The sequence below is a fragment of the Lissotriton helveticus genome, chromosome 11, assembly GCF_964261635.1.
Source record: "Lissotriton helveticus chromosome 11, aLisHel1.1, whole genome shotgun sequence".
NCBI lineage: Eukaryota > Metazoa > Chordata > Amphibia > Caudata > Salamandridae > Lissotriton > Lissotriton helveticus.
In genome coordinates this window covers 917,334,801-917,348,636 of record NC_136072.1, presented here as the reverse complement: position 1 = coordinate 917,348,636, position 13,836 = coordinate 917,334,801, and the positions used below count along the sequence as shown (strand labels likewise).

The window sequence follows — 13,836 nt, the reverse complement described above, 5'->3', positions numbered from 1 at the left end:
CCATTATATCTGCCAGTATTTCATCCGTTTACCATCACGCGCGTTCTCGCGCATCACCGCATTCCGTTTTTAATGCACGCAATAGTTTTACCATTTTATCTGTCAGTATTTCATCCGTGTAACATCACGCGCGTTATCACGCATCACCGCATTCCGTTTTAACGCATGAGGTTCACTTTTCATTCCTTCTGGCACTCTGTTTTTTGAGGCCACGGTGTGTAATGTCTGCATACCACCTTCTATTAACCCTAACCTCACCTTCAGGTCGTGGGGACAGCTGCTCAGCTTTATGTTTCTAACTTCTGTTGACACCGGTTTTTTAGGTGTAGGGATATTTTTCCCAGTCCTTCTTTGGTGACCATTTGATACTCTCCACTTGTATTCTTTATAGATAATTCCCCTGACGAAGGGGATGTTTGAAGCCTTTATTCTTCTAACATCTTCATCAAACATTCGTATCCTGCTTTTTGCAGCCTTCAAGCTGTGCCTAGGGGAATGTCGCTGATCTAAGTGGCACTACCCACGTGGTCATATACATCCTCACACTGATGAAGGAACACACTTCACAGCACACTGCCTCATGGGCCAGATTGGAATATTGTCTCACTTCCCGGGGTCTCGGCCCATTGATTAGAGCCGTCACGCAACTAGCGCGTACATATTCCGATCACTCACCCGTGATATTGTTGCTCACCTCTCCAGGACATGATCTCCCATGCAGCATCTGGAGATTGTCGCACCTCACGCTGCTAGATGCAGCCTTTCACAAAGAACTAGAGCAAGAAATTGCGGATTTTTTCCAGAGGAATTGCAGCTCTGTCGAGAGTGTTGAAACAATATGGGAGGCCTTCAAGGTCACAATTCGGGGATTTTGTATCTCCAAAAGCTTTGGAGTTTTATGGGACATCCAACATACAGAAAGTAGAGAAGGAACTAAAAAGCATTGAGACTAGACTCTCCCGTGGAGCTGATGGACAAGCTCTAAGTGAGCTTCGAGATAAGCTCTCACAATACTCCAGCACAGCAGACCGGGAGACAAAATTCAGAGGGAAGTATTAGGTGGCCCGACGGTATGGCCTGGGCGAGCGACCCGGCAGGGCTTTGGCAGAAAGCATACGAAAGCCTCGCTTCTCTAACTATGTCCTGGAGGTAGAGGGTCCTGGTGAGATACCATGCAGAGACACCGAGGACACACTTAACAAGTTTACCACACACTACTCTACGTTGTACACCTCAGGCAGGCGGGATACCCTTGACCTCGATAGCTATCTCGCCGATGTTGCCCTGGGATGGCTGGGTGACTCGCAAGAGGAGTTTCTGTGTGCCCCATTTGAACTGGATAAAATACGAGAAGCAATCATGCACATGAAGTCTGGAAAGGCCCCCGGTCTAGACAGACTCCCCATTGACTACTATAAGGCATATATTGATCAACTAGCTCCTATCCTCCGGGAGGTCTACGAGGATGCCCTAGAGCAAGGCACGCTCTCCCCGTCAATGAGAGAGGCGCTCATTATCTCCTTACTTAAACCTGGGAAGTCAGCAACCCACTGCGATTCGTACACGCCATTGTCCCTCCTCAACTGTGACACCAACATTTTAGCTAAGGTCCTTGCCACTAGGCTGAATCTGCTCATGGAAAAGCTCATCCTCACCGACCAGTCTGGATTCATCCTTGGGCGTTCGACTACACATAACTTACTCACGTTCCTCTCCATATTGCACAATGTTGATCCCGGCCTGGCCCTGGCAGCAGTCTTTTTAGACGCCACAAAGGCGTTTGATTCTGTTGAATGGGATTATTTACTAGAGGTACTGCAACGAATGGGTTTCCCTCCACTGTTTCTCTTGTGGATCAGTTTACTTTACCGTCTCTCTATGGCTAAAGTCATGATCAATGGTCGACTGTCTCCAGCGTTCCCCATAACCAGAGGCGCCCGGCAGGGGTGTCCGCTTCCCCCCTGCTCTTTGCCCTTGCAATCGAGCCTTTGGCGGCTAAGATTCGGCAGCATCACCAGGCAAGGCATTACGCTGCAACTTGCACCAAATACTTATCTCCCTCAATGTTGACGTCACTCTATATGTTCGGGACCCACAACACAACATAAATCCACTACTTCGGGAATTTATTGTCTTTGGGAAATTTTCTGGGATTCACATTAACTGGGGGAAGTCGCAAGTATTTCCTCTTACACCTGCTGCCAAACAATTCACCATGGACTTCCCACTGGAATGGTGTAGCTCTGATCTACGCTACCTAGGGATACGCATTTCTAGAGATCGGGAGGAATAAATGCGCCTTAACTATGGTGTATTGCAAAAAACACAGTTGATGGACAGAATGTAGAACAATGTCATACATTCACCCCAGAACAGAGATCTGGGCCTAAATCCATCGTTTTTTTGCACTCCACACCACCCTGGGTTAGACACTGGCTACATGCAAATCAGCTCTGACCCGGTGCCTCATGGGAACAGTCCAGTCCGAACTACCAAGCCATGTCTTTCCCAGACCGGAATCAAGCATCCAAGGACCGGTTTCTGGCTATCAGCCTTCATCAGCCTGGATAGCTTGACTCCAGTGGTGTGGAGAGCCTGGGACTCACGTCTGAGCATACCCAGCCCACTCGGGGTGAAAATTGCAAAAACACAGTTGATGGACAGAATGTAGAACAATGTCATACATTCACCCCAGTACAGAGATCTGGGCCTAAATCCATCGTTTTTTTGCACTCCACACCACCCTGGGTTAGACACTGGCTATATGCAAATCAGCTCTGACCCTGTGCCTCATGGGAACAGTCCAGTCCGAACTACCAAGCCATGTCTTTCCCAGACCGGAATCAAGCATCCAAGGTCCGGTTTCTGGCTATCAGCCTTCATCAGCCTGGATAGCTTGACTCCAGTGGTGTGGAGCGCCTGGGACTCACGTCTGAGCATACCCAGCCCACTCGGGGTGAAAATTGCAAAAAACACAGTTGATGGACAGAATGTAGAACAATGTCATACATTCACCCCAGTACAGAGATCTGGGCCTAAATCCATCGTTTTTTTGCACTCCACCCCACCCTGGGTTACCTTAGCAGTAATTTCTGTTTTATTTCATTATTTTTTTAATTAATATCTTTGATCACAAAAAGAACACAGTCAACTAAACGAAATACCACATTAGTATTTACACAGTGAAAATGAACGTGAAAATGTGTTTTGACATACAATTACAAATAAACTCATAATAATCAAACATCAATACAAACAAATGAAATGTCACAAAAAACAATCAATATATACACAATACGAAATACAAAGTTGTCATACAAAATGATAAATTAGACAACTAGCACCCTTATATTTAGGATAAATCAATTCCTCTGAGATATCAGGGACATAAGGGGATGTATTTGCAATATTTAACCAAGGAGTTGAGTTCCTTTGTCTGTGGGTATTTATAGCATTTGTTAATTTGGTGATTTACTGATTGAGAAAGGATGTGTGCAGCAGAATCGCATCTAAGTGATCTGTTTTTGCTGGGCCTGGAGATGACAACACTTCATTAAATCAGCCAATTAGTGAATCTTCTTGCTCCCTTTTTCGTGGGTGAAGTTGGATTTCGTTTGAGATATATATATACACGTAATATAGGCTCAGCCTAAGACAGATCACTAGCAAAAGACAAAGAAGAACCAAAGAAAGAAAGAACAAGTAATCCAACACAAAGGAAAGAGTGGCCCTATGTTCTTAGAGAACTGGATCTTCATAAAGGGCAGTATGCGTACTTGCATGCATGCAGGAGGGATCCCAACCAGTTGGGGTGGTCCAACGGAAATGAGCAGACAATTTTGACACCAGATCATGGGAAGACTCAATTTTTGTGCTATCAGATTAATTAAAATGATGGAAATGGGTTTACAAATCAGTGTTTAATAATGTCTGCTCATGCCGTGTGGCTTACATGCAAAGGTCTCCACAGTTTAAGTTTCACCCACAAAGTGACTTACCTGGCTCTTCCTCGATGCTCAGCATACCAGGCTGTTATCCTCTCTTCCCACATTTCAGGAGTCATCTGGTACAGATTTATTACCTGCCAAAGCAACAACATGCACACTATCAGTTGCATGCACAGAACAGAAAGTAACGTTATGACTCCAAGGCTTTTTTTGGATGGTCGGGTCAGATTTCCACTATTTATCTGCTAACGCCTGCTATGATTTGTCTTTCTTTAAAGTACAGAGCAGCCCAATATATTGTGATTTTGAAACTAGCACATACAATGAGCTAGAACTAAGGACTATAATTGTTAAAGTTATAAATATCTTCACCATTAAGATATTCCACAAAATGTTAATGTTTCGCTGCAAATAGCAAGTCCCAACATCTCCCAAATGGCGAGTGGCTTGACGTAAAAAGAAAATGACTTGGTTTTAAATCTAAACTGTCTACATCGACGCGGTCTGGCCTTTAAAGGACATTGCACACCACTCTGAATAGTGTAACTGTCAGAGAAGAGCTTCATTATCTGAAAAGTAATGCCATTCATGGATTGTTGAATTTACTACCAAACAAAGCGTTTGAAAACATCTGAACCCAATACTGTCTTACTCTGTAACAGACAACACTTTGGCAGATTTTGGTTATCACACCAGTCAAACAGGTTTCTGTCCAGACATGGGAAGGAACATACAAAGTAAAGCTATGGCTCAGCTGTTTTTTGTCGTAAACAGACGGACTTCATCTGATGACAACCATGGGGTTAAATCACATGTTGATATCACCCATGCCACAAACACTCCCTTGCAGCATGGAATTACAAGCATTGTCACCAATTCTGCTTGCTGCTGGACTCCATAAGTTGGAAGTTGCCATGCTTCTCTAGCTTTGCATAATCATATTCTGACGTCAAGTGGTTTTTCGTCAGTTTGCAGCATGTTAAAAGCCATCGAATTAAATATAGCTCCAAACATCCAATAGCCAGCTGACAGACAGGCTATGGGAACATTCAAGCAAAGGTTGGAATAGGGAAAAGCACATGCTGTTTTGCTCCAATAAAGAATGGTGAGCACCAAAGTGAAGATAAAAAACCTATACACATTAAGTTTCCTTGAACAAGTCAAAGAAAACAATCCAAAAATTATGCTGAGTGTGCTGAGAATTTCTCTTTGCTACTGCGAGTACAAGGTTTGCTGGTATGAACATTTAGAGAAACTGGTACCTAACTAACATCTGATATTTATGTTTTGCTTCGAATAACAAACTAAAGTACATGTTCATAGATGAATACATGCTTCATGCACTCTTAACGCAAAGAGATTTAGTTGGCTATTATTAACTATGGTTTACAGAACTGGTGGTAAAAACGGTGAGACTGTAAGAGCATTTTCAGAGGCATGCAAAGCTGAAAATTATCTTACAATGCCAGACTTAAGATCGAGAATCAATGTCAGAAGAAAAAAAAGGCAAAACAGGATACTAGCATGGGCAACATAATATTTATCGGGTGGGTGATTCATTTTCTACACAAGTTTTTAAGCACCAAGTTATGATTCAACAAGCTAATTGGACCCACATCCAGAATTCTTTACATATCAGGAGCCCCAGCTATTTTACCAGAATCTGCTACAGGCCTAAAGGTCCCCTTTCAATATTTATGTCGTCTAAGACTCAACACTGCTTATTTCACCACTGGGTCTCACAATCCTACTGCTTTCAATTGCCAACACCTCTTTCACATCATGTAGAATTACTGGGTCCTATTCGCACTTAAAACATCCCCTCTTTTTCAAATTATCAAAAAAGGCACCACCCTGCTGCCAGGCTCTCTCCTTGAGTCAGCAATTCTACTAATGTTGGCAGTAACAATACAAAATATGTTTTGTCTCAATAGACTGAATTCCATATATTTAATTTGTGTGTACTTAACTTGCTCAGTTGCCCACTACTGAACAAAAGCTTACCCTTTTCGGAAGAAGCTCTTCCTGTGCCAAGAAACCAGGTTTGTGTACATTTGCATCATAATCTCCAAACTGGAAGAAAAACAGCAAAGTGGTGAGTCAGGAGGGTATGGATGAGGTAGAAAAAGAGAACATTATTGTAAACAGGAAATGTTTGTATCTCTTGCAGTTTCAAATGCAAAGTGCCACACAGTAAAGGTTCAGGCTCATTCTGCAATGTCCATAGATCAAAATATAATCTACATTGATACATCTCAAAACAGTGACTGATATTTTTGGAGGAAGAGGGAATATCACAGGAAGGGAAGACCGGGGTTATAGGCAAAATAAGGACACTCTCTGGCTCAACAATCATGGGCAGACTCCTAAATAATGTAAAAATGCAGTGCCATTACATGGCATTTGCAATGAATACAGATACTACATCACAGGGCTGTTTCGCAGAAAGGAGTTATTTAACAGAATACATTGAAAGTAGATAATACCGAACGGTGATATTTAGGCCAAATCTACTTTGAATGTATTCTGCTAGACAACTGCACACACGTGTGGAACCATGGAGGCAGACTTGGGAAGGAACTTGAATGAGGTACGTGTACAAGTATGAAGTGAGGCAGACAAAGTCAGGCACGTAGAGAGAAGGGGCTTCTGTGGAAAGAGAAATAGCGCGATTTCTAACTGATTAATTGGATGAGAGATCAAATACACAGGGAAGGGAGAGGAGAACAGAAAATTAAATAATGTGGACAGGAATAACAAGATATGCAAAGGGGAGTTAGGAGAGATAGGTTGTGTGTGTTTGAGAACTGGATACAAAAGATGGGGACACTCTGTTTGCTGCCTAACGCATTGCTGGATCTGCGCTCACCTACCGCTTTGCTCTCGTGCACTTTGGAGCTCGCCGCACCCGCTCCGCGGGTGCCGCTTCGTCGTGCACTGACTCTGTTGTTTCCTGTGAGGCGAACCCTGACTGGACGGTGGGAGCAGTAACGCTACAGGGCTGCGAGCGTGCAGGGACTACCTGACCCAGGTGTCCCTGCGAGACCGAGGCCAGCTTCCGGTCCGCTCTCCCTGTAGCTCCACCCCCCGCCCATCAGAGGGTTGCTAAAACCACCTGGCTCACCCCCGGACCCTTGGGACACTCTGTTTGCTGCCTAGCGCATTGCTGGATCTGCGCTCACCTACCGCTTTGCACTCCTGCACTTTGGAGCTCGCCGCACCCGCTCCGCGGGTGCCGCTTCGTCGTGCACTGACTCTGTTGTTTCCTGTGAGGCGAACCCTGACTGGACGGTGGGAGCAGTAACGCTACAAAGCTGCGAGCGTGCAGGGACTACCTGACCCAGGTGTCCCTGCGAGACCGAGGCCAGCTTCCGGTCCGCTCTCCCTGTAGCTCCACCCCCCGCCCTTTCAACTACTATAAACAGTGTTTGTTCTCCCGCAGCGCGGGACGCAGCCCGGAGCGAAGACCGGGCTAAGAGCGGGCCGTTTGAGGCTGTTCGAGTACGGGAGAGTCCGGTCCGGGCCCTGTCTCTTTGCCTGCCACAACGAGGACATTGAAACCATACTAACATGAGTACCAGGGAAACCAGGAGCAAAACTTCCTCCCTAGCCGCGGCTGAAGCCGTAAAAGGACCCATTGACACCTACTTTGCCAAGGCGGGATCTCTCTTGATAGAGGAAATCCAGGTATTGGAACGAAGAATCTCCCAAGAAATAGACTGGGTAAGGAGATCTTCACTAGGCCCAGTGGCCCAAGCTAGAACCCCAGAAGATAGACCCGGTCTACCAACTAGCTGTAGTACTGATCAGGCAACAGGCCCACTTCCAGGTACCACAACTACTAACCTAGAGTCCACTATCGAGGTCCCGAGTGACTTTGAGGATGTAAGCCTAATGGCTTTACCTAACACCCAAATCCCTCAACCTATACCAACAGAGATGTCTGAGGCAGTCAAAGTCACAGAACCAAATAACGACTGCAACAGGGGAGCTAGAGAAGGGGCTATACAAAAAAAGAACCAGGGCCGACACACTAAAAAAGATAATAGGTTTAAATCCCCTAAACCCCCACAATCTAGAGATAAAGGGGGGAAGGGAGCTACCCCTGTCTCTAGGTCAGAGAGAATGGGAAGCTTAACCACTCCAAGAACTGCCATTTCAACCTCACCAGAGCCCGCTTCCAATGCGCCTGTAGATACTACCTCCGATGACATCACATTGGAGGACATAGGTACACTTCTTAGGTCGCTACTGAGTCCCCTAGAGGCTAGACTGATTAAGATCGAAGCCAGACTAGTCAACATCGAAAAGGCAACTGTCCAACTAGCCGACTCAAGGAAAACCGATAATAGTGTGACAAAAGCAGTAATAGATGGACTCGGTCCAACATCCACCAAGGCTAATGGACCTCCTATAGTAACAAACAATAAGCTACCGCCCGCAAACCCCCCCAAACCTCTACATCCCATGCCAAATACTACCCCCCAACCACCAAAGGTTAACAAGGCCCCCATTCCAAAACAACAAACAGTAACTGCTACCTCAACAACAATTCCCCCAATAAAAGACAATGCTTTGCCACTTTTAAATAGCAAGGGTGCCCCTCAATTTAGTGGAGAGCAATCAAATACCAACCGTAGATCAAAGCTTATAAATCTCCCCCCAGAAGCTGCACCTTATACCTTAGTACTGGCAGGGGTCCCGGAATTAAACTCCCCCACATTCGAATCCATTACTTCACTGAAGAATAAAGTTATCAACTGGCTCTCTGTAAATAGACCACTCCCGAGAGGAACAACCAGTGATATTTCCATGGCCAGGAGGGCAACTTGGGTGGGCCATACTAGGAAATCCATCGGGGGAGACTGCATTCTGGTCACTTTCAGAGACCCGAACACAGCCGCGTACATTTGTACCTGGGCCTCTGATGAGGATTTTGGTAGTACCATCCAACCACTCCCTCTGTCATTCTTCTACCCTTCAAATTTCTACAACACAGAGGACTACAGATGGGGCCACCACCAAGAGCTGCTGGAGGGTTGGGAAAACTGCCCGAGGGAGAGAAGCGCCCAGTCACAACATAGGGGCAGGCCAGTAGAGCAGTTCCCTTCATACGGGGATGAGGCTAGTTGGGAAACTGTAACAAGAAGGAGGGGGGGCGAGGGTAGCTACAGGAGAGGAATTCCTGGGCCACATAGAACACATTATCCTGCCTATCCATCTACCTACAACAGATACAGTACTCTAGAAATGGTAGATTGACAGGCGGCTGAGGAGGGGATTGTCCTACAAGCATCTTCCATGTTTGAGATTAATACACCCCCAGCCCCAGACACATACCACAACGCACCCTGCGTAGTCGAATCCAGTCTAGGCCCTAGGATGTACTCTGTCATATCCCCTGGCAACAAACCCATGGGCATGAATCACTCCCTCAATAGCCAACCAGAGCCCATTGAGCTTACCCCAAGCAACTCTGTTTCAGGCCGATCCGCTACCCAATTGTCACATATTACAGTAATCTCCTGGAACGTGACAGGCCTTGCCAGTAAAATAGTTTGTACAGAGTGGGGTTCCTATATAAACTCTAAAAACATACTACTCTTTCAAGAGACCTGGGCACGCGAGGAAATACCATTCCCGGGCTTTGCTTCCTTCTTCAAAGCGGCTAAATGGGGGGGTAGGGGTAGGCCGTCGGGGGGACTAACAACATGGATAGCCACGGATCTGGGCTGCCAAGCATCCTATTTAGAGACCGCCTCCGATGACATATTAGCTGTCCTACTTGAGTGGCCAGACTCTAATAAGCTGCTAGTTATCAACATTTACTCTAGGCCGGTACCAATGCACAAAGAGTCTGGGACTATAGATGAGTTATCAGTGCTCCTAGAAGGCATCCCAAGCGAACTTGCATGCCTGGTAGGAGGTGACTTCAATTGTCACTACGAACCACTGCTTGGACTACGTGATGGTCCCTCTCATGAGGAAGACCTCTGCTGGTTCATCCCAGAGACGGTGGCACTATCCCCAAGGGCCTGGACTCCTCTGGCTTTGCAGATAACTGCTCTCACTCTCAATTTAGGCATACGGGCGTGCAATGGCCGTTGCAAATCAGATATACCCAGCAACCATACCTACAATAAAACAGGTAGCGAATCTAGACTGGACTATATAATGGTTAAATTGTTTATGTGGCCAGCAATAGTCGATTTCAAAGTCACTGAAAGAACGGACAGTGACCACAATGTGTTGGAATTGACCTATTTACTGCCGGGGTGGGGGGGGGGGGTTCTTCTAATGGATCAAACAAAGATAAGGCGGGCCTCCTACTAGAAAACAATCGGAGGAAAGTCAAGTGGGAGAAATTGATCAACAGTCCAGATAGAATACCCCGCCTTTATGAAAGGATTATCCCACTCTTGGAGAAAGCCTTTCAGCTAGGAAACGAGGTCCTAGATGATACCAGTAGAGGTAAGCTTGCACAAATCCACGCTGATACCATCAATACCTTAGACCAGGATCTATTCTCACTCACAGGGAATAGGAAAGGCCCTATGCCCAAGACGTCGTGGTACAATGCTGCTTGCAGGGAAGCCAAGGCCCATCTCCTACTTGCTATAAAGGGACGCCTTAACCGTGAAGACATCCGTGCTAGGAGAAGATCGTACAAAATCCTCCTTGCAAATGCGCGGGCGGAATGGGACCAAGATTATTGGGAGAATCTCACCAAGACATTAACAACCAGAGATTCTCGCAAATTCTGGCGCATAGTCGCGAATGGCACGGAGAACCTATCCTCCGCAATAGAGCCCAACATAGCCCCTTTGGCATGGCAGATCCATTTTGAGGCACTATATGCGGAATGGGGGGGGGACCAAAACAGCGATGGTATTATAAACACTTCCAGTCCTACAGGGGTCCCTTTTACTGAAAAAGAGGTCAGGGAGGCCATTAAAAATTTAGCCGCAGGGAAAGCCCCGGGCCTCGACGGAGTCCCAGGGGACTTGTTCAAGCAGGAACCGAGGATATGGGCACCATACTTTACACTCATGTTCAATGCCATTCTGGGGGGAATGGAGGTGCCTGATACTTGGAGGGGAGCAGAGGTGGTCCCAATTTACAAAAAGGGATGCCCCCTGCTTCCCTCCAACTATCGCCCTATCAGTCTTATAGACATATCACAAAAACTGTTCGGTAGACTGATTTTGAACAGACTCCAGGCATGGATAGAAGAGATGAATATTCTATCCCCCTACCAGGCCGGATTCAGGCAGGGTGTATCGACTATAGATCAAATTTTTAGGCTAAATCTTCTCTACTGGAGAACAGCCGTAATCGAGGGCGGGACTCTATATACTATTTTTGTAGACCTACGTGCCGCCTTCGATCTGGTACCTAGATCGAGGCTATGGAAAGTGATGGAAGAGTTAAATGTCCCTGGTGACATTCTGGCAATACTGATGAGACTTCATCATAATAACTATGCCCGCGTAAGGTGTGGCAAAGGTGGAAAGTTAACCGAAAGGTTCCCCGTTCGCAGAGGGGTGAGACAGGGTTGTGTGCTCGCATCGACCCTGTTCTGCCTCTTTGTGAACGGGGTTGTTGCCCATCTAAACAGGATTGCCAATGCTGATGCTCCAAAACTGACAGGCAGCAGGGTGCCTGCTATTATGTTTGCAGACGACACCCTGCTGCTGTCAAAATCCCCTATGGGGATTCAACGCATTTTAGACGGCTTCCTAGAGTTTTGCTCTGTACATGGCTTAGAAATCAATCCACAAAAAACAAAATTTATGATTTTAAATCCCAACCCCCAAAACCGATCCCCACCAAGGATTGGCACAGTTCAACTAGAACGTGTGCATAATATTGAATACCTGGGGATTACTTTAAATGAACATTTAACCTGGACATCCCATCAGACCAAAGTGACCATCAAACTGGCTCAGTTGGCGGGTGGCACTATGCGTCTGGCGAACAAATCCATCTATCGTCCATTAACCCCAATTATGCATATTTACAAAACTCAAGTCCGGGCAGGAGTCATATATGGGGGCGAGCTATGGGGTCACTCTCAACTCCCTAAACTACAGTCAACTGAAAACAAATTCCTGAGGCAGGTCGTTGCCCTTCCCCAGAGTACTCCCTTATTCCCCCTCAGATTAGACTTAGGAATACGACCAATAACCGAGGAGCTGGGACTCAAACCCCTAATCTTTTGGAGGCGTTTGTGGTGTAGCCCAGACCTCACAAACTACAGAGAGGAACTTAAGGAATTCCTGGAGCTACGGAATGCCAAGAGGATCCCCTGGATGATTTACATCAAGGAAATGTTAGTGGAGATGGGATACCCGGAACTATGGACGGATCCTTCAAACTCTTGTGCAAAGACTCCAAAAAAGGTACTAGCGAAAGCATACTACGAGCTGATGCTCACAAGAGCTATTGACGCTACTCGAGAAGGATCCTTGACTCATTTGTTCCTAAAAGTGAAAGACTCCTACTGTCTTGAAAGCGCTTTAGACGCTATTTCTCCAGTACTAACGAGAAAATTATTTCTCCAATGGAGATATGGATGTCTTCCCCTAGCTTCCTTCACAGCGTCATGGCAATCCCGCTCCACCGTAGCAACTTGTCCAATGTGTGCTCATCCGAAGGAGGACAATGCCCACACTGTCTTTTTCTGTAAGGGCTACGAGAGGAGTAGGAAATACTGGTTAGTCCCGTTACTCAGGAACTTGGGCTTCAGATCCTTCCAACCTGCTTATGGAGTTTTAAAGACAGACCTCTCGCCTATTGTAGTCTATGCTTTATCGAAATTTCTGACCTCTATGTGGTTCATTCGAAGCCGATTAATGAAAAGACTTGTATAAAAATCCCGTCCAGATACACACTGTTTTATCTTTCCTAGCGTTTTAAATGTCTTAAATATTGGATCACCACATGTTTAATCAGTTTGTACATATGCTATGTATCTTTTATGATCTGTGATCGAAATAAAGATTTTTGAAATGAAATGAAACAACACGAAAAGTCAGCAAGGATGGTGGTAGGAAGCAGAAATAGTACATTTGACATACAGGTGAAGAAAAAGGGGGAAATATGACATGAAATGATGAGAGAGAAACGGAGGACAGAAATGGAAAGAGGAACAAGCATTGGCATAGCCAATAGGTCGCGCCTTAGGGACCTTATAAGTATTTAGTTATGCAGCACAATATCCTTACTGCAACAACATTAACTGTTGCATGGCTAAACACTTATAAGGTCCCAAAGGCGGGACCTATTGGGTATGCCAATACTTTTTTTTGTCTGTGGCGGAGATATTTATTTATTTCTAGTCACGCTTGCGACTTCATACTTTTGAGTATATAGTTGAATTTTAAAGTAAAATTCTTCCATGCAGCTGGCCACATACTGCAGTCAGTTGTAGTTTAAAGACCATTTCTAATGAGGCTGAGTTCGGAAAACATGACCAATACCTTTAGACTTAACCACAGGCTACACTGTGTGTGGGTGGGAGCCGCTCTGCGCGTCTGTCCTTCCAAAACCGCAAACTTACCGCTCTGGTACATTATGTGTCCACGTGAAAGCAGCGACACATCATTTTAAAACCAGGCTGGCCTCAGTTGTGCTTGGGAAGTGGCGTGTATGTGCACTCTCCATCTCAAAAAAGAAAAGATGACCCAGATCTTTCCTTTGCATTCTGGTACTTGTAGTCCTAGATTTAGAACGAGAAACTTAAAAATCTGGGTAGAAGAATGTAAAGAAAAAGTCAGAACCAGACATGCTGCAAAGTGGTGTAACACAGAACTTTTATAGGTGGCCAAACTGATTAACACAGAGAGCCAATTGGATATTGATTGGGGAAGTCGTCATGCGAGTTGCT

The 13,836-nt window shown here is 45.7% G+C and overlaps 1 protein-coding gene across 3 annotated transcripts in view; it reads right to left on the bottom strand.

Annotated features, from left to right (window-relative positions):
• Positions 1-13,836, bottom strand: part of NF2 (NF2, moesin-ezrin-radixin like (MERLIN) tumor suppressor) — a 493,960-nt gene that overhangs the window by 381,267 nt on the left and 98,857 nt on the right. For all 3 annotated transcript variants that reach the window (XM_078667193.1, XM_078667192.1, XM_078667194.1), the window contains exons 5-6: positions 5,952-6,020; positions 3,999-4,081 (exon numbers count right to left, since the gene is read on the bottom strand). In XM_078667193.1, coding sequence (XP_078523319.1) covers positions 3,999-4,081; positions 5,952-6,020 — 152 coding nt within the window. The remainder of the gene's footprint in view (positions 1-3,998; positions 4,082-5,951; positions 6,021-13,836) is intronic.